General features: G+C 39.8%; 2 protein-coding genes across 3 annotated transcripts in view; both read left to right on the top strand.

Moving 5' to 3' along the window:
- Positions 1–9,830: 9,830 nt before the first annotated feature.
- On the top strand, positions 9,831–18,717 carry LOC139573760 (cysteine-rich venom protein-like). 2 transcript variants are annotated; one of them, XM_071397576.1, is made up of 8 exons: positions 9,831–9,918; positions 10,238–10,337; positions 12,316–12,416; positions 12,678–12,768; positions 13,097–13,239; positions 17,456–17,544; positions 17,668–17,750; positions 17,924–18,717. In XM_071397576.1, the coding sequence occupies exons 2-8, from the start codon at positions 10,274–10,276 to the stop codon at positions 18,049–18,051; spliced, it is 699 nt and encodes a 232-aa protein (XP_071253677.1). In that variant the 5' UTR covers positions 9,831–9,918; positions 10,238–10,273; the 3' UTR covers positions 18,052–18,717. The 2 variants fall into 2 exon arrangements, with proteins under 2 accessions (XP_071253677.1, XP_071253678.1); XM_071397577.1 differs by having other exon boundaries at positions 9,891–9,914.
- Positions 18,718–19,914: 1,197 nt separating this feature from the next.
- Positions 19,915–27,030, top strand: part of LOC139573761 (inactive phospholipase C-like protein 2) — a 62,707-nt gene continuing 55,591 nt past the window's right edge. Inside the window, exon 1 of the mRNA XM_071397579.1 lies at positions 19,915–20,141. The gene's annotated coding sequence lies outside the window, so the exon portion shown is untranslated. The remainder of the gene's footprint in view (positions 20,142–27,030) is intronic.

A 27,030-nucleotide genomic window follows, 5' to 3' on the forward strand; every position in this document is an offset into this window, starting at 1 on the left:
CCACATCAGAACCAAAAATATAACCATTTCCTGAATCTGAAAATGACCCAGTTTTTCCATGGCCTGCATACTCACCAGACATGTCACCCATTGAGCATGTTTGGGATGCTCTGGATCGATGCATACGGCAGCGTGTTCCAGTTTCCGCCATTATCCAGCAACTTCGCACAGCCATTGAAGAGGAGTGGGACAACAATCGACAGGCCACAATCAACAGCCTGACCAACTCAATGCGAAGGAGATGTCGTGTTGCATGAGGCAAATGGTTGTCACAACAGATACTGACTGGTTCTGATCCACGCCCCTACTTTTTTGTAAAGGAATCTATGACCAACAGTTGCATGTCTGTATTCCAAGTCATGTGAAATCCATAGATTATGGTCTAATGAATTTATTTCAATTGACTGATTTCCTTATATGAAGTGTAACTCAGTAAAATCTCTGAAGTTGTTCCATTTATACTTTTATTCAGTATATTTAGGTCAGACAGCATACATTTTATTTGCTGCATCCCAAAAATGTATAGTATGCAGAGAGGAACACCCAGTTAAATATACAAACATAAGTGTTCTTGACAGAGATGAGTAAGGGTAAAGGTGACATGACATCGAAAGACATGACGTGGTTGCTTGGTTTCGGCATATTCTCTCATCTCTCATCTGAAAATATCCTCAAATAAAAGTTGGCATTCTGTACTGTCGCCTCATATGAAAATATCTGTTTTACCGTTTAGAAATGAAAGCACTTTATACATCTAGCCCCCCCATTTTAAGCCAAGTACTGTATTTGGACAAATTCCCTTAGTGTATTAAAATAGTCCAAAATTATTTGGTCCCATATTCCTCGCACTCAAGGACTACATCAGGCTTGTGACTTTACATTAGCAGTTTGCTTTGGTTGCATTTCGGGTCAAACTTAGCCCAAAGGAACTGAATGGTGAATAATGTATTGTCATTTTGGAGTCACTTTTATTGTCAGTAAGAATATAAGAAATTTCGGAACACTTCTACATTACTGTGGATGCTGCCATGATATTGGATAATCATGAAAGAATCGTTAATAATTATGTGAGGATACAGAGGCACAAAGATCACCCCCCCCCCCCCCCCCGCAAAAAAAACACAGAAAATGGTAAACTCACATTATTTGCAATATGAGAGGTTAGCATGTTTTGTTACAGCCTCTAACCTTCTCACTCACCATTTTTTCATTCAAAATAAACAATGGCATTATCAGGATTCATTTAGAGGTGTTCAGGGACTAGATAAAGTGATTTCATTTCTAAACTGTAAAACAGATATGCATGAAAATAGCCACAAAAAATGTGACACCCTGTTCTGTTGCCTCATGAAACATTTGATCTAAAATCCAAAATGCAGAGCCACATTTGACATTTCTGCTTCACTGTCCAAATACATATGGAGGAGAGTGTAGCTGCCTCATCCTTTTAATAAGTGAGAATGCCCTCTAGTGTTTATTACTGAAGGTACAGCTTCACATGGCTCAAATATTCAAGAGACACTGGACAAATGGAACTGTATAGTCTGAGGATAGTTCAATATCTATAGATCAATAAACTGTGAGTGTGCGTGGGGGGGGGGGGGGGGGGTTCAGGGTTAAAATTTTAAATATTATTAAAAAAGGGGCAATCAGGGATTGCTACATCCATTTTAGGACTTTTAAATGAATATACTGTATAGCCATTGAGTCTTGAAGAACATAACTTGGATTGTGATTTTATTTAAACTGTCTTACCACATCAGGTCCAAAAATATAACAATTTCCTGAATCTGAAAATGACCCAGTTCTTCCATGGCCTGCATACCCACCAGACATGTCACCCATTGAGAATGTTTGGGATGCTCTGGATCGATTCATACGGCAGCGTGTTCCAGTTTCTGCCAATATCCAGCAACTTCGCACAGCCATTGAAGAGGAGTGGGACAACAATCGACAGGACACAATCAACAGCCTGACCAACTCAATGCGAAGGAGATGTCGTGCTGCATGAGGCAAATGGTTGTCACAACAGATACTGACTGGTTCTGATCCACGCCCCTGCTTAAAAAAAAAAGGAATCTATGACCAACAGATGCATATCTGTATTCCCAGTCATGTGAAATCCATAGATTATGGTCTAATGAATTTATTTCAATTGACTGATTTCCTTATCTGAACTGTAACTCAGTAAAATCTCTGAAGTTGTTGCATTTATACTTTTATTCAGTATATTTAAGTCAGACAGCATACATTGTATTTGCTGCATCCCAAAAATGTATTGTATGCAGAGAGGAACACCCAGTTAAAAATACAAACATAACAAGTGTTGTTGACAGAGGTAAGTAAGGGTAAAGGTGACATGACATCGAAAGACATGACATGGTTGCTTGGTTTCGGCATATTCTCTCATCTCTCATCTGAAAATATCCTCAAATAAAAGGTGGCATTCTGTACTGTCGCCTCATATGAAAATATCTGTTTTACCGTTTAGAAATGAAAGCACTTTATACATCTAGCCCCCCCATTTTAAGCCAAGTACTGTGTTTGGACAAATTCCCTTAGTGTATTAAAATAGTCCAAAATGATTTGGTCCCATATTCCTTGCACTCAAGGACTACATCAAGCTTGTGACTTTACATTTGCAGTTTGTTTTGGTTGCATTTCGGGTCAAACTTAGCCCAAAGGAACTGAATGGTGAATAATGTGTTGTCATTTTGGAGTCACTTTTATTGTCAGTAAGAATATAAGACATTTCTGAACACTTCTACATTACTGTGGATGCTGCCATGATTATGGATAATCATGAAGGAATCGTTAATAATTATGTGAGGATACAGAGGCACAAAGATCAACCCCCCCCCCCCCCCCCCCCGCAAAAAAAACACAGAAAATGGTAAACTCATATTATTTGCAATATGAGAGGTTAGCATGTTTTGTTACAGCCTCTAACCTTCTCACTCACTATTGTTTATTCAAAATAAATAATGGCATTATCAGGATTTATTTAGAAGTGTTCAGGGACTAGTTAAAGTGATTTCATTTCTAAACTGTAAAACAGATATGCATGAAAATAGCCACAAAAAATGTGACACCCTGTTCTGTTGCCTCATGAAACATTTGATCTAAAATCCAAAATGCAGAGTCACATTTGACATTTCTGCTTCACTGTCCAAATACATATGGAGGAGAGTGTAGCTGCCTCATCTTTTTAATAAGTGAGAATGCCCTCTAGTGTTTATTACTGAAGGTACAGCTTCACATGGCTCAAATATTCAAGAGACACTGGACAAATGGAACTGTACAGTCTGAGGGTAGTTCAATATCTATAGGTCATACAACTGAGTGTGTGTGTGTGTGTGGGGGTGGAGGGGTTCAGGGATTAAATATGATTCAAACTGGGCGATCAGGGATTGGTACATCCATTTTAGGACATTTAAATGAATATACTGCATAGAGTCTTGAAGAATAGAACTTATAAAACAGATTGTGATTTTATTTAAACTGTCTTACCATATCAGGACCAAAAAATATAACAATTTACAGAATCTGAAAATGACCCAGTTCTTCCATGGCCTGCATACTCACCAGACATGTCACCCATTGAGCATGTTTGGGATGCTCTGGATCGACGGGTACGACAGCATGTTCCAGTTCCCGCCAATATCCAGCAACTTCGCACAGCCATTGAAGAGGAGTGGGACAACAATTGACAAGCCACAATCAACAGCCTGACCAACTCAATGCGAAGGAGATGTCGTGCTGCATGAGGCAAATGGTGGTCACAACAGATGCTGACTGGTTCTGATTCTACTTTTTTTTAAAGGAATCTATGACCAACAGTTGCATGTCTGTATTCCCAGTCATGTGAAATCCATAGATTATGGTCTAATGAATTTATTTCAATTGACTGATTTCCTTATATGAACTGTAACTCAGTAAAATCTCTGAAGTTGTTGCATTTATTCTTTAATTCAGTATATTTAGTTCAGACAGCATACATTGTATTTGCTGCATTCCAAAAATGTATTGTATGCAGAGAGGAACACCCAGTTAAATATACAAACATAAGTGTTGTTGACAGAGGTGAAAGATGGTAAACGTGATATGATATTGAAAGACATGACCTGGGTGTTTGGTTTCAGCATATTCTCTCATTGCATTGTAAGTGTGTTGCAGATAAAAATTGTAAGAGGTTATAATGTTTTGTTACAGCCTCTAACCTCACTCACCATTATTCACTAAAAAGAAACCATTTCATTATCAGGATTCATTTAGAAGTGTTCAGGGACTAGATAAAGTGCTTTCATTTCTAAACTGTAAAACAGATATGCATGAAAATACCCTCAAAAAGGTGACACCCTGTTTTGTTGCCTCATGAAACATTTGATCTAAAATCCAAAATGCAGAGCCACATTTTACATTTCTGCTTCACTGTCCAAATACATATGGAGGAGAGTGTAGCTGCCTCATCCTTTTAATAAGTGAGAATGCCCTCTAGTGTTTATTACTGAAGGTACAGCTTCACGTGGCTCAAATATTCAAGAGACACTGGACAAATGGAACTGTACAGTCTGAGGATAGTTCAATATCTATAGATCAATAAACTGTGAGTGTGCGTGGGGAGGGGGGTTCAGGGTTTAAATTTTAAATATTATTTAAAATGGGGCAATCAGGGATTGCTACATCCATTTTAGGACTTTTAAATGAATATACTGTATAGCCATTGAGTCTTGAAGAACATAACTTGGATTGTGATTTTATTTAAACTGTCTTACCACATCAGGACCAAAAATATAACAATTTCCTGAATCTGAAAATGACCCAGTTCTTCCATGGCCTGCATACTCACCAGACATGTCACCCATTGAGAATGTTTGGGATGCTCTGGATCGACGGGTACGACAGCATGTTCCAGTTCCCGCCAATATCCAGCAACTTCGCACAGCCATTGAAGAGGAGTGGGACAACAATTGACAGGCCACAATCAACAGCCTGACCAACTCAATGTGAAGGAGATGTGTCGTGCTGCATGAGGCAACAGATACTGACTGGTTCTGATTCTACTTTTTTGTAAAGGAATCTATGACCAACAGTTGCATGTCTGTATTCCCAGTCATGTAAAATCCATAGATTAGGGTCTAATGAATTTATTTCAATTGACTGATTTCCTTATCTGAACTGTAACTCGGTAAAATCTCTGAAGTTGTTGCATTTATACTTTTATTCAGTATATTTAGTTCAGACAGCATACATTGTATTTGCTGCATCCCAAAAATGTACAGTATGCAGAGAGGAACACCCAGTTAAATATACAAACATAAGTGTTCTTGACAGAGATGAGTAAGGGTAAGGGTGACATGACATCGAAAGACATGACGTGGTTGCTTGGTTTCGGCATATTCTCTCATCTCTCATCTGAAAATATCCTCAAATAAAAGGTGGCATTCTGTACTGTCGCCTCATATGAAAATATCTGTTTTACCGTTTAGAAATGAAAGCACTTTATACATCTAGCCCCCCCATTTTAAGCCAAGTACTGTATTTGGACAAATTCCCTTAGTGTATTAAAATAGTCCAAAATGATTTGGTCCCATATTCCTTGCACTCAAGGACTACATCAAGCTTGTGACTTTACATTTGCAGTTTGTTTTGGTTGCATTTCGGGTCAAACTTAGCCCAAAGGAACTGAATGGTGAATAATGTGTTGTCATTTTGGAGTCACTTTTATTGTCAGTAAGAATATAAGACATTTCTGAACACTTCTACATTACTGTGGATGCTGCCATGATTATGGATGATCATGAAGGAATCGTTAATAATTATGTGAGGATACAGAGGCACAAGGTTCAACACCCCCCCCCCCCGCAAAAAAAGCACAGAAAATGGTAAACTCACATTATTTGCAATATGAGAGGTTAGCATGTTTTGTTACAGCCTCTAACCTTCTCACTCACTATTGTTTATTAAAAATAAATAATGGCTTTATCAGGATTCATTTAGAAGTGTTCAGGGACTAGATAAAGTGATTTCATTTCTAAACTGTAAAACAGATATGCATGAAAATAGCCACAAAAAATGTGACACCCTGTTCTGTTGCCTCATGAGACATTTGATCTAAAATCCAAAATGCAGAGCCACATTTGACATTTCTGCTTCACTGTCCAAATGCATATGGAGGAGAGTGTAGCTGCCTCAACCTTTTAATACGTGAGAATGCCCTCTAGTGTTTATTACTGAAGTTACAGCTTCACATGGCTCAAATATTCAAGAGACACTGGACAAATGGAACTGTACAGTCTGAGGGTAGTTCAATATCTATAGGTCATACAACTGTGTGTGTGTGGGGGGGGGGGGGGGGGGGGGGGGATTAAGTTTGAGGACCTTAATCAGGAAAGATCAAGCTTCACTTATCTAAAAACAACTGAACAAACTGGATGGAGAACAACAAAAAATGCCTCAACCTTCAATATATAAATGCAACAAAAAAATGACCTACAGAAATACTTCTCACCAAAGGAGATTTTGAATGAGGAAGTAAAATGTTGTAAATACATTTACTATTGCCAAGTTCCTCCAACCTGACTTCACGATGAATTGTGATATCCTTCTACCAATCTTTTTAAAAACTATGTGACAAAAAACAAGATTCTTGTGAAGGTCTAATTACACAAAATTAATTATCGATGGCAATTGATTCCTTTCAGATGGGGAAAAGCCCTAGCCTGGACATTCCAATAGAGATATAAACATTTTATGAACTACTGAAAGATCCATTACTATCATGTTTTAAATTACTTATATATAAATGGCAAACTGTCCGACACACAAAAAGAGGGACCGATCTCTCTCCTACTGAAGCAGGAATCAGGGTGGCAGGACAAAGTACAACATTTGTGATTGCATGAGGCAATGTAGCATTCCACCATTCACATGCAATCACAAACTGGTTTGCAGCCCATCCAAGAATGGTTTCCCTTTTCCTCCCCACCTACTCGCCTTTTTTTCTGCCTGGAGGTGGAAAGAGTATGATCATCGGCCACATGACCAAATGTCGCTCCTGGATAAAATGGATGCCTGCTGCAGAGACATATCAGCTGAAGACTGCCAGGGGTGGATAAGGCATGTCAAGCATTTCTATCCAAGGTGCATAGCGAGAGACGACATAAGATGTGATGTGGACGAGAACATGTGGCCAAATGCTGAAGATCATATAGATTAGAACAGGACTGTGCATTTTTGTGTTTTTTTTCCCTCTGTGCCTTTTGTACTGTAATTGTGTTTTATTTTTACACATTTGGAACCAAAGGCCATGTATGTTGTTTTTTTTGTTGATCACTGGCAGCAATTTCATGTTGCTAATAAAGATTTTACTGCAGAAATTCTGTCACTTACACATTTTTTTCTACTCTACGTTCTATAAAGTAAAGATGACTCATTCACTTTTAGATAGTATGTTCCCAAAAATGCACACGTTCAACACTCAACCAAAAAATGTAGTGGTTTACAGTAAAAGGAAACTGAATTATAAAAAACGATGGATTTTGTATTGTCTATTGTATGGAGGTAGAACTGAAACATGAAAAGTAATGCCGTTTTTGTAATGCCATCAACTGTTAGTATTTTGAAAGTCGCTGTGCTATGATTGCCTGTATGTTCCTCTTGGATAGAAAACATGTGTAAGTGTTTTGACAATGATTAGATAACAAGTCGGGTTTGCCGTGTTTTGACAGAGTTAGTGTATGTAGAGAAAGTTTTTTTGTATTTTGAAATGTAGAGTTGGTGTTTAAGGAACAAAATGTGGTTTTGAGCAGAAAATGTACTATTTGGCTAATTGTGTGATGTTGCTGTGTTAAGACTTTAGAAAAAGTATCTTAAGTATAGGTAAACGCTTGTCAGCAATTGTAAAAAACTGTAAATATTATTTAAAAGAGGCAATCAGGGATTGGTACATCCATTTTAGGACATTTAAATTAATATACTGTATAGCCATTGAGTCTTGAAGAATATAGCTTACAAAATGGATTGTGATTTTATTTAAACTGTTTTACCACATCAGGACCAAAAATATAACAATTTCCAGAAGCTGAAAATGACCCTGTTCTTCCATGGCCTGCATACTTCCTAGACATGTCACCATTTGAGCATATTTGGGATGCTCTGAATCGACGCTTAGGACAGTGTGTTCCAGTTCCCGCCAATATCCAGCAACTTCGCACAGCCATTGAAGAGGAGTTGGACAACAGGCCACAATCAACAGCCTGATCAACTCAATGGGAAGGAGATGTGTCGCACTGCATGAGGCAAATGATGGTCAGATACCGACTGGTTCTAATCCACACCCCTACTTTTTTTAAAGGAATCTATGACCAACAGATGCATATCTGTATTCCCAGTCATGTGAAATCCATAGACTAGGGACTAGACTAATGAATTTCTTTCAATTGACTGATTTCCCTATATAAACTGTTACTCAGTAAAATCTAAGTCATTGTTGAATGTTGCATTTGTACTTTTATTCAGTATATTTAGGTCAGACAGCATACATTGTATTTGCTGCACCCAAAAATGTATACTATGTAGAGAGGAACACCCAGTTAAATATACAAACATAACAAGTTTTGTTGACAGAGGTGAATGATGGTAAAGGTGATATGACATTGAAAGACATGACCTGGGTGTTTGGTTTCAGCACATTCTCTCATTGCATTTAAAGTGTGTTGCCGATTTAAAAAATACTCTTCTCATAAATCTACCTACCCACTTTCTATGTGCCCTCTAGACATACTGTATTTCAGCCTTTTAGGGATAGAGGGAATCGGTTTGGAAAAAACTAATTACACCTTGATTATGACAGGCATTTGTTTATTAGCAATGATACACAGTCAATTCAGTGATTTATTTGTTTATTAATAAAAGTTAACGAGATCTTGATATAAAGTCAAGTCATAAGCATAATCAAATAATCTTATTGAGGGTGGCAGGTAGCCTAGTGGTTAGAGCATTGGGCCAGTAACTGAAAGGTTGCTGGATTGAGTCCCCGAGTTGACAAGGTAAAAATCTGTCGTCCTGAGCAAGGCAGTTAACCCACTGTTCCCTGGGTGCCGTGGATGTTGATTAAGGCAGCCCCCCACACCTCTCTGATGCAGAGGGGTTGATTTAAATGCGGAAGGCATTCAGTTGTACAACTGACTAGGTATCCACTTTATTTGTTAGGGGCCTTTCTGACCACCCATAGTCACCTTGCATCATGATAAGGTGTTTACAAAATGATATCCAACTTTATTATGTCAATTGCCAACAAGTCATGCATTCCATTTTTAAAGAAATGCCTTCTGACCTCAGAGCAGATAGTTATAATGCAAAGGATAAATCCTTCTATATTGACTGAATTTATACAACCGGATTTGGTCATACACACTAAACAGTCATTATTGTGGCCCAGACACATTGGCTAGACAGACCCCAAAGGCAAAGTCTTCAAAGGCTAATTAATCTGAAAAGTGCAAGCTAGAACAAACTCAAGGAAGACTATTTGCCATTGTGAGCTCCCTAATTGGTGTACCATTCCAAACAAAGAAATGCATCCACTCATATGCAGTCAACGCCATCCATAATGGTTCTTTTATTTACACTAGTATTTACAGAGCGCTTCTCCTTTCTTTGTGGAAGCCTGCAGAGTGGAGAAACTACACCCCATGCGCTTACAAATTCATATTTACTTCTGTCAGCTTCTCAATGCTGGTTTCTGGATGCATTGTTGTTCTGCATCCATTGTGTAATATTGACAGCCTCTGCATCATTAGTAGTGAAAAAAAAAGGTGAGCCTACCACAGTCACGAATACAGCCCGGCGTTGGCCCTATAAAAGGAAAAAGAACAGCACCAAGTGACACTCAACCTCTTGAAGACCCATGAGTAGGTAAGCCTCTTCGCTCTGCAAGAAGTACAGATCTTTACAGCATTAACTATTCGAGAAAATGCAAGTTAAAATATGATCAGTCTCCGTGATGTGCAAAGGCTAGTCTCTTGATTCTCAAAGGACTGTATATTTTTATTGTTTAGTACCTTTTTCGCTTATGGCTATCAATGTGAATATGTTAGTGAGAAAAGACATAAGTTGATGTTAAAATACGGTAACAAAAATGCAATAGATGCTATCATACAGTTGTGCAAAGGTTCTGACAACAGGTCAGCTAAGGCAAGGTACTCCATACTGATCATGTGGATTCTTATTCTAGATAGGTGCAGTCTCTCTCTCCCGGATTTCAGGCACAATGTTTGCGTTATTGGTTTGCATCCTGACACTGCATGATGTGTACTCTGCGTGCAATGTGGTAAGTACTCCTACTAATTACTGAAAAGAAAACCACATATGTAATCTGAAACAGTACATTAGATGTGAGGCCAATTACATGTTAAAGTATTTATGAAAGGTCTTACTCTGAAAGCTTTTCATTCTTTCCCTTGAGCCATCTCCTACTGCTGTGCCCACAGTCAAGTAAGTACAATGCCTTACGGACATTCTAACGCAGTGCCCAGTGAAAGTCTACACACCCCTTGCACAGTCTCCGCATTTTGCTGCCTGAACATTTAAAAAGCCATTCATTTTCATATGTTCCCCAACAGAGCTACACAACCTACTCCAGATTTTAAAAGTGGAACATTTTATAGAACATTTTCCAAATCAATTCTAAATTAATTGAAAATGTCTTGATTGCATATGTCTTGACTCCCCAGAGTTCATACTTGGTTGAAGCACCCTTGGCAGCCCTTAAAGCATTGAATCATTTTGAATAAGATTTGACCAAGAAAGTCTATATACAGTGTGTGCAAAAGGCATGAGGAGGTAGGCAATAAATAGGTTATAGGAGCAAATAATTACAATTTAGCAGATTAACACTGGAGTGATAAATGAACAGATTATGATGTGCAAGTAGAGATACTGGTGTGCAAAAGAGCAGAAAAGTAAATAAAAACAGTATCGGGGATGAGGTAGGTAGATTGGGTGGGCTATTTACAGATGGACTATGTACAGCTGCAGCGATCAGTTAGCTGCTCAGATAGCTGATGTTTAAAGTTGGTGAGGGAAATAAAAGTCTCCAACTTCAGCGATTTTGGCAATTCGTTCCAGACGGCTGCACAGTACTGTCTTTTATCGATGGCGGTTATGATATCGTTTAGTACCTTGAGCCTGGCTGAGGTGCACCCGTGACCGGCTCGGAAACCGGATTGCACAGCGGAGAAGGTAAGGTGGGATTCGAAATGGTCAGTGATCTGTTTTTTAACTTGGCTTTCGAAGACTTTAGATGGATTTAGGTCTTAATTCAGGATTGAGACTGGATCATTCAGGAACAAGTAAACACCTCTTGGAAAGCCACTCAGGTGTGTCTTTGGCATTAAAATAGTTATAATTTTCCTGAGGAAAAAAAACTACCTCAGGGTTAGTATTATGGTGGCAGATGTTAAATATGTTATAGGTATTGCTTGTCATCTGCAGCCCTTGGGGAGTTTGTCAATTTCAAAATAAATATGAAAGCCGCAAAGCCCAGGTAAACATTGACAAAAGAAACCCTCCTCAGTCTTCTGAAAACCCTGGGATAGAGTTGTATTTTTCAGTGAGACAATTATACCTAATGTTATGTGAGACACACCTGAATGGCTATCCAAGGTGCTGTGTTGCCGAGTGGTCTGGACTCAGTCCTGACATAAATTTGCTTGAAAAGAGGTTTAAATATGCTTTCCATCAATGATACCCAACCAAATTTACTGAGCTTGAGCAATTTTGACAAAACATAATTGGCATATGCTGCCCTAAGTGTTGTGCAAAGTCGGTAGAATGGTATTCTAAATGATTTACATATTTAATGGCTGCTCCACCAAGTATTAACTCTGGGGTGTGAAGACATACGCAAAAACAAAGCACCTTTGTTTTTTTGTTGTTGTGTGTTTACATTTTCTATAACTTTATTTTACTTCAGAAAGGTGAAGTAGGTTGTTGAGATCTGTACTGTAGGATCATTTTAAAAAATCCCTTTCAATTTCATGCAGCAAAACGTGAAGACTTTGCAAACGGTGTGTGCTTTCACTATGCTCTACCAACATGATTCTAAACTAATTCAACTGGATTTAGTCATCACACACAATGTTTATTCATCACGTGCTGTTTTTCAAAAGAAAGTGGATTGATTTGGGACTCATAATCAATACGTTGATAGTTGCTTTGTATTATGGTTTAGTGAAGAATTTACCTGTGGGGTAAGTAATGTGCATATAATCCCACAATATAATGTGTGTGTGTGTGTGTGTGTATGTATAGAAATTTGCCCAGACAGCACAGTAGTTCAGGCTGACATCCTTAACCAGCACAACGCATTCCGGAGAGCGGTTACGCCAACTGCTAGAGACATGCTCAAGATGGTATGCTTTCATGATTCATATACTTTCCATCAGTAACAACCTCAGAATCAATGTTTACAACATAGTATCCCCCAAAATCCATCGTAAAGAATATAATCCCTGATATGTAATTCATAGAGCAGCCCTATGGTAAACCTATATGGTTAGTTTATGTACAGGTAGAGAAAATACAGTGGCCACAAAATACTCCATTGACACTAGTATGTGGATGTCAGTCTTCTGGATGGCATTATTCTAGAGCTGTTTGTATCTGATCTGCAGAACTGGAGCGAGGAGGCAGCGGCCAGTGCTCAGGCTTGGGTTAACACCTGCTCCATGGCTCATGGCCCACCCAGCAGTCGCATGCTTGGCGGTACGGTTTCCCCTTTGTCTCTCCTGGACATCTCCTGTTTTTCCCCTGCTGTAGAGCAAACTAAGACAAATATATTTTATTGATTCATGCAACTCAAGACTTTCGCTGCAATGGTATCAATGTGTGCGCAATCTTAAGATCAAATATATTTTGAATGTCATGATTTCTTATCACCAATGACTATGGTAGCTTACCTGGTATCTTATATTTGTTGACATCTTAAATCCTGCATTCAAATACATTTTAGTCAACTGTTCCAGTTTAGTTTCACTGTTACACACCTACAGTATATAGTCAACTTTTCCACGCATGCTTTACTTATGAACAGACTACGAAATGGGTGAGAACCTCTTCACGTCCTCCGCTTCTAAGAATTGGACTGCAGTAGTTACAGCCTGGCACAGTGAGGTCAGAGATTACTCCTATCCCAATGGATCTCTCAATGGTAAACCCATCGGACACTACACACAGGTACCATTCATCTTTTGTGCAGATATATTATGACATGAAGTGCCTTCAGAAAGTATTCAGACCCCTTGACTTTTTCCACATTTTGTTACGTTAGTCTTATTCTAAAATGGATTAAATAAAACAACTGCCTCCACACACAATACCCCATCATGACGAAGCGAAAACAGTTTTTTTGAAAATGTTGCACATTTATTAAAAACGAAAAACAGAAATACCTTATTTAAATACGTATTCAGACCCTTTGCTATGAGACTTGAAAACAGGATGCACCTGAGCTCAATTTCCATTGATCATCCTTGAGATGTTTCTACAACTTCATTGGAGTCCACCTGTGGTAAATTCAATTGATTGGACATGATTTGGAAAGGCACACACCTGTCTATATAAGGTCCCACAGTTGACAGTGCATGTCAGAGCAAAAACCAAGCCATGAGGTCGAAGGAATTGTCTGAGAGCTCCGAGACAGGATTGTGTCAAGGCACAGATCTGGGGAAGGGTACCAAAAAATGTCTGCAGGTCTCCAAGAACACAGTGACCTCCATCATTCTTAAATGGAAGAAGTTTGGAACCAACAAGACTCTTCCTAGATCTGTCCGCCCAGCCAAACTGAACACTCAGGGGAGAAGGGCCATGGTCAGAGAGGTGACCAAGAACCCGATGGTCACTCTGACAGAGCTCCAGAGTTCCTCTGTGGAGATGGGAGAACCTTCCAGAAGGACAACTATCTCTGCAGCACTCCACCAATTAGGCCTTTATGGTAGAGTGGCCAGACAGAGGACACTCCTCAATAAAAAGACACATGAAAGCCCTCTTGGAGTCTGCCAAAAGGCACCTAAAGGACTCTCAGACCATGAGAAACAAGATTCTCTCGTCTGATGAATTGAACCCTGTGGCACCCCTATAGAGACTGCCAGAGGCCCGGACAACAGGCCCTCCGATTTGACACACTGAACTCTATCAGAGAAGTAGTTGGTGAACCAGGCGAGGCAATCATTTGAGAAACCAAGGCTATCGAGTCTGCCGATGAGGATGTGGTGATTGACAGAGTCGAAAGCCTTGGCCAGGTCAATGAATACGGCTGCACAGTATTGTTTCTTATCGATGGCGGTTAGGATATCGTTTAGGACCTTGAGCGTGGCTGAGGTGCACCCATGACCAGCTCTGAAACCAGATTGCATAGCGGCGAAGGTATGGTGGGATTCGAAATGGTCGGTAATCTGTTTGTTGACTTGGCTTTCGAAGACCTTAGAAAGGCAGGGTAGGATAGATATAGGTCTGGGTCAAGAGTGTTTGGGTCAAGAGTGTCCCCCCCTTTGAAGAGGGGGATGACTGCAGCTGCTTTCCAATCTTTGGGAATCTTAGACAACACGAAAGAGAGGTTGAACAGGCTAGTAATAGGTGTTGCAATAATTTCGGCAGATCATTTTAGAAAGAAAGGGTCTAGATTGTCTAGCCTGGCTGATTTGTAGGGGTTCAGATTTTGCAGCTCTTTCAGAACATCAGCTGACTGGATTTGGGAGAAGGAGAAATGGGGAAGGCTTGGGCGAGTTGCTGTGGGGGGTGCAGTGCTGTTGACCGGGGTAGGGGTAACCACGTGGAAAGCATGGCCAGCCGTAGAAAAATGCTTATTGAAATTCTCAATTATAGTGGATTTATCGGTGGTGACAGTGTTTCCTGTCCTCAGTGCAGTGGGCAGCTGGGAGGAGGTGTTCTTATTCTCCATGGACTTTACAGTGTCCCAGAACTTTTTTGAGTTTGTGTTGCAGGAAGCAAATTTCTGCTTGAAAAAGCTAGCCTTGGCTTTTCTAACTGCCTGTGTATATTGGTTTCTAGCTTCCCTGAAAAGTTGCATATCACGGGGGCTGTGCGATGCTAATGCAGAACGCCATAGGATGTTTTTGTGTTGGTTAAGGGCAGTCAGGTCTGGAGAGAACCAAGGGCTATATCTGTTCCTGGTTCTAAATTTCTTGAATGGGGCATGCTTATTTAAGATGGTGAGGAAGGCATTTAATGTTTTACCAGGCATCCTCTACTGACGGGATGAGATCAATATCCTTCCAGGATACCCCGGCCAGGTCGATTAGAAAGGCCTGGTTTACTGAAGTGTTTCAGGGAGCGTTTGACAGTGATGAGTGGAGGTCGTTTGACCGCTGACCCATTACGGATGCAGGCAATGAGGCAGTGATCGCTGAGATCTTGGTTGAAAACAGCAGAGGTGTATTTAGAGGGCAAGTTGGTTAGGATGATATCTATGAGGGTGCCCGTGTTTACGGCTTTGGGGTGGTACCTGGTAGGTTCATTGATAATTTGTGTGAGATTGAGGGCATCAAGCTTAGAGTGTAGGATGGCTGGGGTGTTAAGCATGTTCCAGTTTAGGTCGCCTAGCAGCACGAGCTCTGAAGATAGATGGGGGGCAATCAGTTCACATATGGTGTCCAGAGCACAGCTGGGGGCAGAGGGTGGTCTATAGCAGGCGGCAACGGTGAGAGACTTGTTTTTAGTGGTGGATTTTTAAAAGTAGAAGTTCAAATTGCTTGGGTACAGACCTGGATAGTAGGAACAGAACTCTGCAGGCTATCCTTGCAGTATACAGGTGTGCCAATCTTGTAGCGTCATACACAAGAAGACCCGAGGCTGTAATCGCTGCCAAAGGTGCTTCAACAAAGTACTGAGTAAAGGGTCTGAATACATATGTAAATGTGATATCAGTTTTTCTTATTTGATAACGTTGCTAAAATTTAAAAAAAAGAAAAAGTTTTTGGTTTGTCATTATGGGATATTGTGTGTAGATTGATGAGGCGAAAAAAACAATTTTATCAATTTTAGAATAAGGCTGTAACCTAACAACAACAAAAAAGTCAAAGGGTCTGAATACTTTCCAAAGGCACTGTGCAACATCTGATCAAATCACAGGTTCTATAGGCCCATTTATAGAGAAACAGTCTGAGGCCGATATAAAAAAAGAACAATAAGTTTAATGAATCAGGTATAAGTTTGCTTGTTTAAAAAATGTACAGTAAAACAATGCGAAAACACACCTCCGTTCCTTTCACTGGATAGCTCAATCATTTTCTAAATATCTACAGTGCTTCCACAGAGACAACTGACCATGTTCACAACGGACCGAAAACAGTGACACACAACTTCTGCATGAAAGAAAACAGCAGTTAGCCACTGCATCTACACAAACACTAACTATTTTAGAAATACAAAATGTATTAACTTAAACAGTCACCTTAATGGAGGACAGTTTCAATATACTGCTTGGACCCCCAATAACGTCTCTCCAAACACATCAAAGACAACTGCAGCGGCATAACTTTCAAAGTAATACATGTGCTGTCAAATTTGAATAAACAAACACCGATAGAGAAATAAACATACTTTCTGAACAGATTCGACCACACCCAAAACAGAGTGCACAGCAACAACAATATACAGTCTTAACACTGTATAGTGGACCCGCAATGAACTATGGGGTATTTTTGTCCACCACTAATTAGGGTCAGATAGGAAACACACACCAAAACTACAGTTCATATTCTGTCACGTATATTTTCAGGGATATTTAATCGCATATACCTGTTGACAGCAAAGGAGGATACTTACAAAATAGATGACTAACTTATTGACATTTCTTTTGGTAGCAATTTCAGTCATTGTATTGTACATACACTGAGTATACCAAACATTAGGACCACCTTCCTAATATTGGTGCACCTGGCACCAATATCCCACAATCTGGTGCACCTGGCACCAGACCCCATTCCCATACCCCATTCAAAGACACTTAAATCTTTTGTCTTTTCCATTCACCCTCTGAATGGCACATACACAATCCATGTCTCAATTGTCTCGAGGCTTAAAAATCTGTCTTTAACCGATCTCCTCCCCTTCATCTACACTGATTGAAGTGGATTTAACAAGTGACATGAATAAGGGATCATAGCTTTCAGCTGGATTCACCTGGTCAGTCTATGTCATGGAAAGAGCAGGTGTTCTTCGTTCTTAACATTTTGTATACTGTATATTGTTATGGACCATTGTGCTACACCTGCAATAACATCTGCGAAATATGTTTATGCGACCAAGAAAATGGGATTTGATTTGCTATGCTGTATGGTAGTCAGAGAGGTGTGTAGTTACCGACAAGTGTCATTATGGTTATTTGCCAATGAAACTCTGATAACACTAAACTGTGTTTCCTTTCATATAGGTGGTTTGGAACAGTTCATACAAGGTTGGCTGTGGTGTGGCCCTGTGTCCTGGCTCAGTCTACTTCTATGGATGCCAATACTACAGAGCGTATGTTGCACCAATCACACCCAAAATGCACCTAACACCTGTGTACAATTTCACCCTATTTACTGTAACTGGTAGTGGAAGTTAGGCATCATCCAGCGATTATTTCAATACTTTGGTTAACAGGGGAAACTACAAAGGAGTGGCTCCATACAAGGAAGGAGCTACATGTGCTGACTGCCCCGACTCCTGCGAAAATAAGCTTTGCAGTAAGTATCAGACAGGATGAAAACACATGCGTGCCGTCTAAAATCTTACCAGCAATGTTAGTGATGCCTTTTAAAAACATGTTCACACGGTTCAATGTACAATAATCGCCAAATGTAAACTGTCAATATGCAATGAATTGACTGCCAATGTTTCTTCTCATGTTTCATTTCAGCCAATCCCTGTCCTTACGTAAACAAGTATGCCAACTGTGCCGCCATGAAAAAACAAGCCGGGTGCAGCAATTCTTTGGTGTACGCCTGGTGTCCCGCCCTCTGCCAGTGCACCTCCAAAATCACATGAAACCACCAGAACCTCTTCAAAATGGTCCACTGAAAGATAACTTTGAATGATTCCTCTGTTGTTTCCTTGTCTATGAGAAGAATTTAAAAAAACATAAAACCTGGTTGATCTATCTACTGTACTTCTGGTGAAGTCAGTTCATTTGAAAAATACTAACTATCACTAATAATATCTTAATTATCACTGTAGGTCTAAGGTACAGTTAAAACATTATTCTTATTCTGGGGGTAACATAAGGTGTCTAATCTATAGTAACTAATGTTAGTTGGAAGCATAGCAATTTATTTTGTTCCCTTTTATTGATTTCAATGTCTTCATACCAATTTGACCCCCCAAAAAAATCCGTATTTGATTTGCATGCAAGTTGAATAAGAATATCTTCTACATTTTGAGAAGGCAATATTTCCATCAGTTACTGTAACAGTGAACATTTTGATAATTACATTTCTGCTAATAAACTACACAGTAATATGGTTATACAGAACTGTAATACCTCAACACATTTAACTTTAAGTTGATTCAGGGCATTATTTTATGTTTGATGAAATGCAAGGAATGCTGCTCATTATTATTATTTTTTCTATCAACATTAAATGTTTTCACATGATAGAATTATATAACCCTTATTATTTTCCTCAATCACATTAAAATGATCATGAAGATTAATTCATGGACTCTGTGTTAATGGTTTTACAACCCCCAAAGAGCAACATCTTCTTATGATTTTAAATGGGCAACTGAGGTGATGGAAATAGATCCAAAGGCCTCAGTAACAAGTCACTATCAGATAGTCAGTGTCACCACCAGATGCCTCTGTTGTACAACAGTAAATTCTGTATCAGAATAACATGACTATCTGCAGGCTTGATATACACCGTCCCTTCTCATGTCTCTTACAACATCCTGGAACTGATCAATATGTCTTTTTAACAATTTATTTATGTGAACTAATCCTTAATCAGAAAAAAGACACATGACTTTAATAAGAACCCTGAGAAGGCAACACAAGGTGGAACTGGTACACTGATATAGAGGTAAGGTATTCTGCAGTATATTTAACGTCTGGAAATTGATGCAAAACGGTTAAATTGAACCGTTTATGGTCATGTCTCATGTGTAGGCTACATAAACTTCAGCAATGCATACCCTCCTGCACATAAACTCAGACATGGTTAACTTTGACTAAAATATTATAATGTAAACTGTAAGGATCCTTTTTGAATAGCTAAAGAGAATAAGAGCTGCTACAAGCAAAACAATGAATTATACTGTTATCTGTTTCAATAACTCTATAGGCTATGCTATTGAAGGAACATATAGTCTTCTGTTGATAATTGACATAAATACAGTATATTGATAACGTCTCAGATTGACATTTTTCAGACCGTAAAATGCTATATTTTTACCCAGGAAATCATTTGGATTGACACAATCTAACATCTTGAATTAAATCCAAGATCTTAACATTTGCTGATTAACGTCCCATGCGAAAAATGTATACTTAAATATACAAAATATTCTAATAATAAGCATCAAATACGAGATTTCTCTTGTATATCTTAAGTATACTATAAATATAATATCATTACACTTATCATTACACATGTATTAAAAGTCGTCAACCTCCAATACACTTATTAAAAGTATAGTTTAAATTAATTGTTTTTCAGTCTTTTAGTATACCATATATTCAATATCTTTAAACTTAAACACACTCATTAAAACTGTACTTCAATTTGAAACGCTTGAATTGTGATTTTAGTATATTAATTCAAAATACACCTGGTTGTTTTTAAATTGAAGCATTGATTTGACTTAAAAGACACACCCTCGTCCACTTACCCTCGCCTTATGCCCTTGGAGGAATCCCTGTTGCCATCTTGGCGGGTGGTCCAAATGATTAGCCAAGCAAGGGAAGTTTGCAACGTAAGGCCCTCAGCCCTCGTTTTTAGTTGGCTTTGCGAGTGTATAATTATGTTCAATACAGGGCCTGAAACTTCCCATAATTCAATTCGCAACGATTGTACATCCGCTAAGAAAAGTCAGCGAAAACTTAAAAACAACATCAATGGAGAAGTCAACATACAAGTGTAAGTAAAAATGAATGCAAATACTGTAAATTAGAAATTGTGCTATTAATGCACATGAAGGCACAAACACGTCTCGTAAAAAGTATGTTTTTGTTTGGTTATGTTTTTGAAATTGTAGAAATAAAAAAATGTCCTTCAGAAGTTCCAGCTAGGCAGGCTAACGCCAGTTAGATAATTAATTTGCTAATTTGTAGGTGTATATTAATAATTATATATTTAATATAATGCAATCATAATTGAATGTAGAGCATATAAAGCACCCACAAGTTACCGGTGGCTGAAAACACAATCATCGCTGGATGAATGAGTGACGAATTTCTGGCCAAGGGTGGTCCATTTAAAAAACATTCCTGCCTCCCTCACCCTGCGTGTATACTCGTCAGACGCCATGATACATCATCAGAAGTGTCCACTTCATTTGAGGGCTGAGGAGATAGGGTGTGTCTTTTAAGTGTTCGGAATGCAGCCAAGGTACAGACTCGGGAGAGGCGAAGGTTGAAAGCCAAGCATCCTCCGAAACACAACCCTGCTTCTTGACACACTGCTCGCTTAACCCGGAAGCCAGCCGCACCAATGTGCGATGGGACAAGGACATCCCAGCCAGCCAAACCCTCCCCTAACCCGGACGACGCTGGGCCAATTGTGTGCTGCCTCATGGGTCTCGAACCCGGATTGAACCCGGATCTGTAGGGATGCCTCTAGCACTGCGATGCAGTGTCTTAGACCACTGCGCCACTCGGGAGGCCCCGCATTGATTAAATGTTTCGTTAAACTCTGCTTGTGAGTGATCAAGTACACTATAAGTGCCTTGCAAAAGCATTCATACCCCTTGTATTTCTTCACATTTTATTGTGTTAAAAAGTGGGATTAAAATGTATTTAATTGTCATGTGTTATAAAATACTCTAATGTCAAAGTGGAAGAAAAATAAATAAATACATAAGATGAATACAAATTTGATAACTAAAATATAGTCATTCAGCCTCTTTGTTTAGGCAAGCATAAATTAGTTCAGGCTTAACAAATCACAGAATATGTTACATGGAGGGGTTGATATGATTATTTTTATAACTAACCCTTCCTCATACGACATATGTAAGGTCCCTCAGTCAAGTATTGAATTACAAAGACCAGGGAGCCGTTCAAGAGCCTCATAAAAGGGCAGTGATTGCTAGATCGGTAACAATATCAAACCAGACCTTGAACATCTCTTTAAGCATGGTCAAGATATTAATTATGCTGTGGAATATGTATTAAACCACCCAGATACATTAAACATACAGTCGTCCTTCTGAGCTGCAGGACAGGAATGAAACTCTTCAGGGATGTTACCATGAGGCCATTGGTGATTGTAAAATACTTACTGAGTTTAATGGCTGTGATGGGAGAAAACTGATATTGTCGTGACACAATAATTATTTAAATGACAGAGTGAAAATATTAATACAAATATACAGAATATTCCAAAAAATACATATTGTATGCAGGCACTAAAGTAATACTGCAAAAAAAACTAAACGCTAGGCGTTATATTTGGGGCAAATCCAACACAAACATCATTGAGTACCTGACGCCTTATTGTCAAGCACGGTGGTGGCTGCATCATGGTATGGGTATGCTTGACATCGGCAAATACTGGGGAGTTTTTCCTGGATAAAAAGAAACGGGATGGAGCTAAGCACAGCCAAAATCCTAGAGGAAAATCTGCTTCAGCCTGCTTTACAACAGACACTGGGAGAGGAATTCACCTTTCAGCAGGACATTAACCTTGTTAGCAGCATACCACCCTGCATACCACTGCTGGCTTGCTTCTGAAGCTAAGCAGGGTTGGTCCTGGTCAGTCCCTGGATGGGAGACCAGGTGCTGCTGGAAGTGGTGTTGGAGGGCCAGTAGGAGGCACTCTTTCCTCTGGTCTAAACAAAGATCCCAATGCCCCAGGGCAGTGATTGGGGACACTGCTCTGTGTAGGGTGCCGTCTTTCGGATGGGACGTTAAACGGGTGTCCTGTCTCTCTGAGGTCATTAAAGATCCCATGGCACTTATCGTAAGAGTAGGGGTGTTAACCCCGGTGTCCTGGCTAAATTCCCAATCTGGCCCTCAACCATCACGGTCACCTAATAATCCCCAGTTTACAATTGGCTCATTCATCCCCCTCCTCTCCCCTGTAACTATTCCCCAGGTCGTTGCTGCAAATGAGAACGTGTTCTCAGTCAACTTACCTGGTAAAATAACGGTAAAATAAAAACCTACAATACAAGGCCAAATCTACACTGGAGTTGCTTACCAAGAAGACAATGAATGTTCCTTAGTGGCCAAGTTACAGTTTTGACTTAAATCTGCTTGAAAATCTATGGCAAGATTTGAAAATTGCTGTGTAGCCATGATCCCCAACATCATGACAAAGCTTGAAAAATTATGAAAAGAATAAAGGGCTAATATTGCGCAATCCAGGTGTGTAAAGCTCTTAGAGACTTAACCAAGAAGACTCACTGCTATAATCGCTGCCAACAGTGTCAATACATACTATAAACTCAGGGAGCTGAATACTTATGCAACTAATATATTTTAGTTATTTAATTTCGATCAATCTTTCAATAGAAATAGATAGAAATCTTCCACTTTAACATTAGAGTACTTTGTGTAAATTGTTGACAATTAAATCCATTTGAATCACACTTTGTAACAACAAAATGTGAATAAATCCAAGGGGTATGAATACTTTTGCAAGTGCCAATAATTAGTTTTGAAGTACTTTCCGAATTCCTGTTCAACTGTTTTATAAGGGCTAACGAGTGGCGCAGTGGTCTTAGGCACTGCATCTCAGTGCAAGAGGCGCCACTACAGACCCTGGTTTAATTCCAGGCCAGATCACATCCGGACGTAATTGGGAGTCCCATAGGGTGGAACACAATTGGCCAAGCGTCGTCCGGGTTTGGCCGTCATTGTAAATAAGAATTTGCTCTTAACTTACTTTCCTAGTTAAATAAAGGTAAAAAAATACAAATTAAATAGCTGAGTAGCTGCCATGGTCAATCAAGGTAACCTTTATATAGCTAATGTGATTAATAAGCAGAAGTGTATTGAAAAACTATACTTGAAACATTGTAAAACACAGGAATTCTAATTCAAATACCGTTTAAGTATATTTCTAATTGTCAGAAATACTGTATACATAAAATGTACTTAAGGTGTATTCAAAGTATATTTGTTATATTTATTTGTTTATCTAATATACAAAGAATATACTTAAGCACAAGTTTCCCAATTTAGATAATTTAAAATGTAGTTAATATACTAAACGCTAATAAAATTGACATTACATTACATGCAATAAATATTTAATATTTCTCCAATTTAAATATACTTAAAATATGTTAACGAAGTATGATATTAAGTATATATATATTTTTTTATTCTCGCTTGGGATGTCTACCATCCCTTGTTTTCCTTGTATAATTCAAACATTCCTTTTTAATGTATAACATTCTACAACATATTTGATGATTTATAATTGATAGGAGATGCAGAGAGAACCTAGATCGTAACCTATATTGATTTGTCTGGTTAAATTTGTGCCAACGGAGCTGTTACTTAGTGATGTTTCAGGTTCACCATGTGTTTTGATCAAATCAAATGTATTTATAAAGCCCTTCTTACATCAGCTGATGTCACAAAGTGCTGTACAGAAACCCAGCCTAAAACCCCAAACAGCAAGCAATGCAAGTGTAGAAGCACGGTGGCTAGGAAAAACTCCCTAGAAAGGCCAGAACCTAGGAAGAAACCTAGAGATGAACCAGGCCAAGAGGGGTGGCCAGTCCTCTTCTGGCTGTGCCGGGTGGAGATTATAACAGAACATGGCCAAGAGGTTCAAATGTTCATAGATGACCAGCAGGGTCAAATAATAATAATCACAGTGGTTGTCGAGGGTGCAACAGGTCAGCACCTCAGGAGTAAATGTCAGTTGGCTTTTCATAGCCGATCATTCAGAGTATCTCTACCACTCCTGCTGTATCTAGAGAGTTGAAAACAGCAGGTCTAGGACAGGTAGCACGTCCGGTTCCATAGCAGCAGGCAGAACAGTTGAAACTGGAGCAGCAGCACGGCCAGGTGGACTGGGGACAGCAAGGAGTCATCAGGCCAGGTAGTCCTGAGGCATGGTCCTAGGGCTCAGGTCCTCCGAGAGAATTAGAGAGAAAGAGAGAATTAGAGAGAGTATACTTAAATGCACACAGGACACCGGATAAGACAGGAGAAATACTCCAGATATACAGACTGACCCTAGCAGGCGGGATATAACCCCACCCACTTTGCCAAAGCACAGCCCCCACACCACTAGAGGGATATCTTCAACCACCAACTTACCATCCTGAGACAAGGCAGAGTATAGCACACAAAGATCTTCCCCACGGCACAACCCAAGGGGGGGGGCGCCAACCCGGACAGGAAGATCACATCAGTGACTCAACCCACTCAAGTGACGCACCTCTCCTAGGGATGGCATGGAAGAGCACCAGTAAGCCAGTGACTCAGCCCCTGTAATAGGGTTAGAGGCAGAGAATCCCAGTGGAGAGAGGGGAACCGGCCAGGCAGAGACAGCAAGGGCGGTTCGTTGCTCCAGTGCCATTCCGTTCACCTTCACACTCCTGGGCCAGACTACACTCAATCATAGGACCTATTGAAGAGATGAGACTTCAGTAGAGACTTAAAGGTTGAGACCGAGGCTGCATCTCTCACATGGGTAGGCAGACCATTCCATAAAAATTGAGCTCTATAGGTGAAAGCCCTGCCTCCAGCTGTTTGCTTAGAAATTCTAGGGACAGTAAAGAGGCCTGCGTCTTGTGACCGTAGCGTACATGTAGGTATGTACGGCAGGACCAAATCGGAAAGATAGGTAGGAGCAAGCCCATGTAATGCTTTGTAGGTTAGCAGTAAAACCTTGAAATCATCCCTTGCCTTAACAGGAAGCCAGTGTAGAGAAGCTAGCACTGGAGTAATATGATCAAATATGTTGGTTCTAGTCAAGATTCTAGCAGCCGTGTTTAGCACTAACTGAAGTTATTTATTGCTTTATCCAGGTAGCCGGAAAGTAGAGCATTGCAGTAGTCTAACCTAGAAGTGACAAAAGCATGGATTAATTTTTCTGCATCATTTTTGGACAGAAAGTTTCTGATTTTTGCAATGTTACATAGATGGAAAAAAGCTGTCCTTGAAACAGTCTTGATATGTTGGTCAAAAGAGAGATCAGGGTCCAGAGTAACGCCGAGGTCCTTCAGTTTTATTTGATACGACTGTACACCATCAAGATTAATTGTCAGATTCAACAGAAGATCCCTTTGTTTCTTGGGACCTAGAACTAGCATCTCTGTTTTGTCCGAGATTAAAAGTAGAACATTTGCCTCCATCCACTTCCTTATGTCTGAAATACAGGCTTCCAGGGAGGGCAATTTTGGGGCTTCACCATGTTTCATCGAAATGTACAGCTGTGTGTCATCCGCATAGCAGTGAAAGTTAACATTATGTTTCTGAATGACATCACCAAGAGGTAAAATATATAGTGAAAACAATAGTGGTCCTAAAACGGAACCTTGAGGAACACCGAAATTTACAGTTGATTTGTCAGAGGACAACCCATCCAGAGACAAACTGATTTCTTTCCGACAGATACAGATCTAAACCAGGCCAGAACTTGTCCGTGTAAACCAATTTGGGTTTCCAATCTCTCTCCAAAAGAATGTGGTGAGTGTGATGTTAGTGATGTTTCAGTTTCACCATGTGTTTTGATCAATGACGTAAAGTGCATTCGGAAACTATTCAGATTCCTTGACTTTTCCACATGTTGTTACATTACAGCCTTGTTCAAAAATGTATTAATGTTTTTTCCTTATCAATCTACACACAATACCTAATAATGACAAACCAAAAATAGGTTGACATTTTTGAAAATGTATTAAAAATAAAAACTCTTACATTTACATAAGTATTCAGACCCTTTACTCAGTACTTTGTTAAAGCACATTTGGCAGCGATTACAGCCTCAAGTCTTGGGTATGACGCTACAAGCTTAGCACACCTGTATTTGGGGAGTTTCTCCCATTTATTCTCTGCAGATCCTCTGGATGGGGAGCATCCAACCTGGAGCAGCTATTTTCAGGTCTCTCTAGAGATGTTCGATCGGGTTCATGTCCAGGCTCTGGCTAGGCCACTCAAGGACATTTAGAGACTTGTCCCGAAGCAATTCCTGCATTGTCTTGGCTGTGTGCTTAGGGTCATTGTCCTGTTGGAAGGTGAACCTTGAGCGCTCTAGAGCAGGTTTTCAACAAGGATCTCTGTACTTTCCTCCGTTCATCTTTCCCTCGATCCTGACTAGTCTCCAAGTCCCTCCCGCTGAAAAACATCCCCCCAACATGATGCTGCCACCACCATGCTTCACCGTAGGGATGGTGCCAGGTTTCCTCTAGACCTGATGCTTGGCATTCCGGCCAAAGAGTTCCATCTTGGTTTCATCAGACCAGAGAATGTTGTTTCTCATGGTCTGAGAGTCCTTTAGGGGCCTTTTGGCAAACTCCAAGCGGGCTGTCATTTTTACTGAGCAGGGGCTTCTGTCTGGCCACTCTATCATAAAGGCCTGATTGGTGGAGTGCTGCAGAGATAGTTGTCCTTCTGGAAGGTTCTCTCATCTCCACAGAGGAACTCTCGATCTCTGTCAGTGACCATCGGGTCCTTGATCACCTCCCGTACCTAGGCCCTTCTCCCCTGAGTGTTCAGTTTGGCCGGGCGGCCAGCTCTAGGAAGAGTCTTGTTGGTTCCAAACTTCTTCCATTTAAGAATGATGGAGGCCACTGTGTCCTTTGGGACCTTCAAAGCTGCAGACATTTTTTGGTACCATTCCC

The sequence above is a fragment of the Salvelinus alpinus genome, chromosome 4, assembly GCF_045679555.1.
Source record: "Salvelinus alpinus chromosome 4, SLU_Salpinus.1, whole genome shotgun sequence".
Lineage (NCBI taxonomy): Eukaryota > Metazoa > Chordata > Actinopteri > Salmoniformes > Salmonidae > Salvelinus > Salvelinus alpinus.

Coding starts and splice junctions, on each gene's coding strand:
- LOC139573760 (XM_071397576.1), top strand. CDS start 10,274: ATGTTTGCGTTATTGGTTTGCATCCTGACACTGCATGATGTGTACTCT. Junction 12,417..12,677: donor CTAGAGACATGCTCAAGATG/GTATGCTTTCAT, acceptor TCTGATCTGCAG/AACTGGAGCGAGGAGGCAGC. Junction 13,240..17,455: donor CCATCGGACACTACACACAG/GTACCATTCATC, acceptor CCTTTCATATAG/GTGGTTTGGAACAGTTCATA.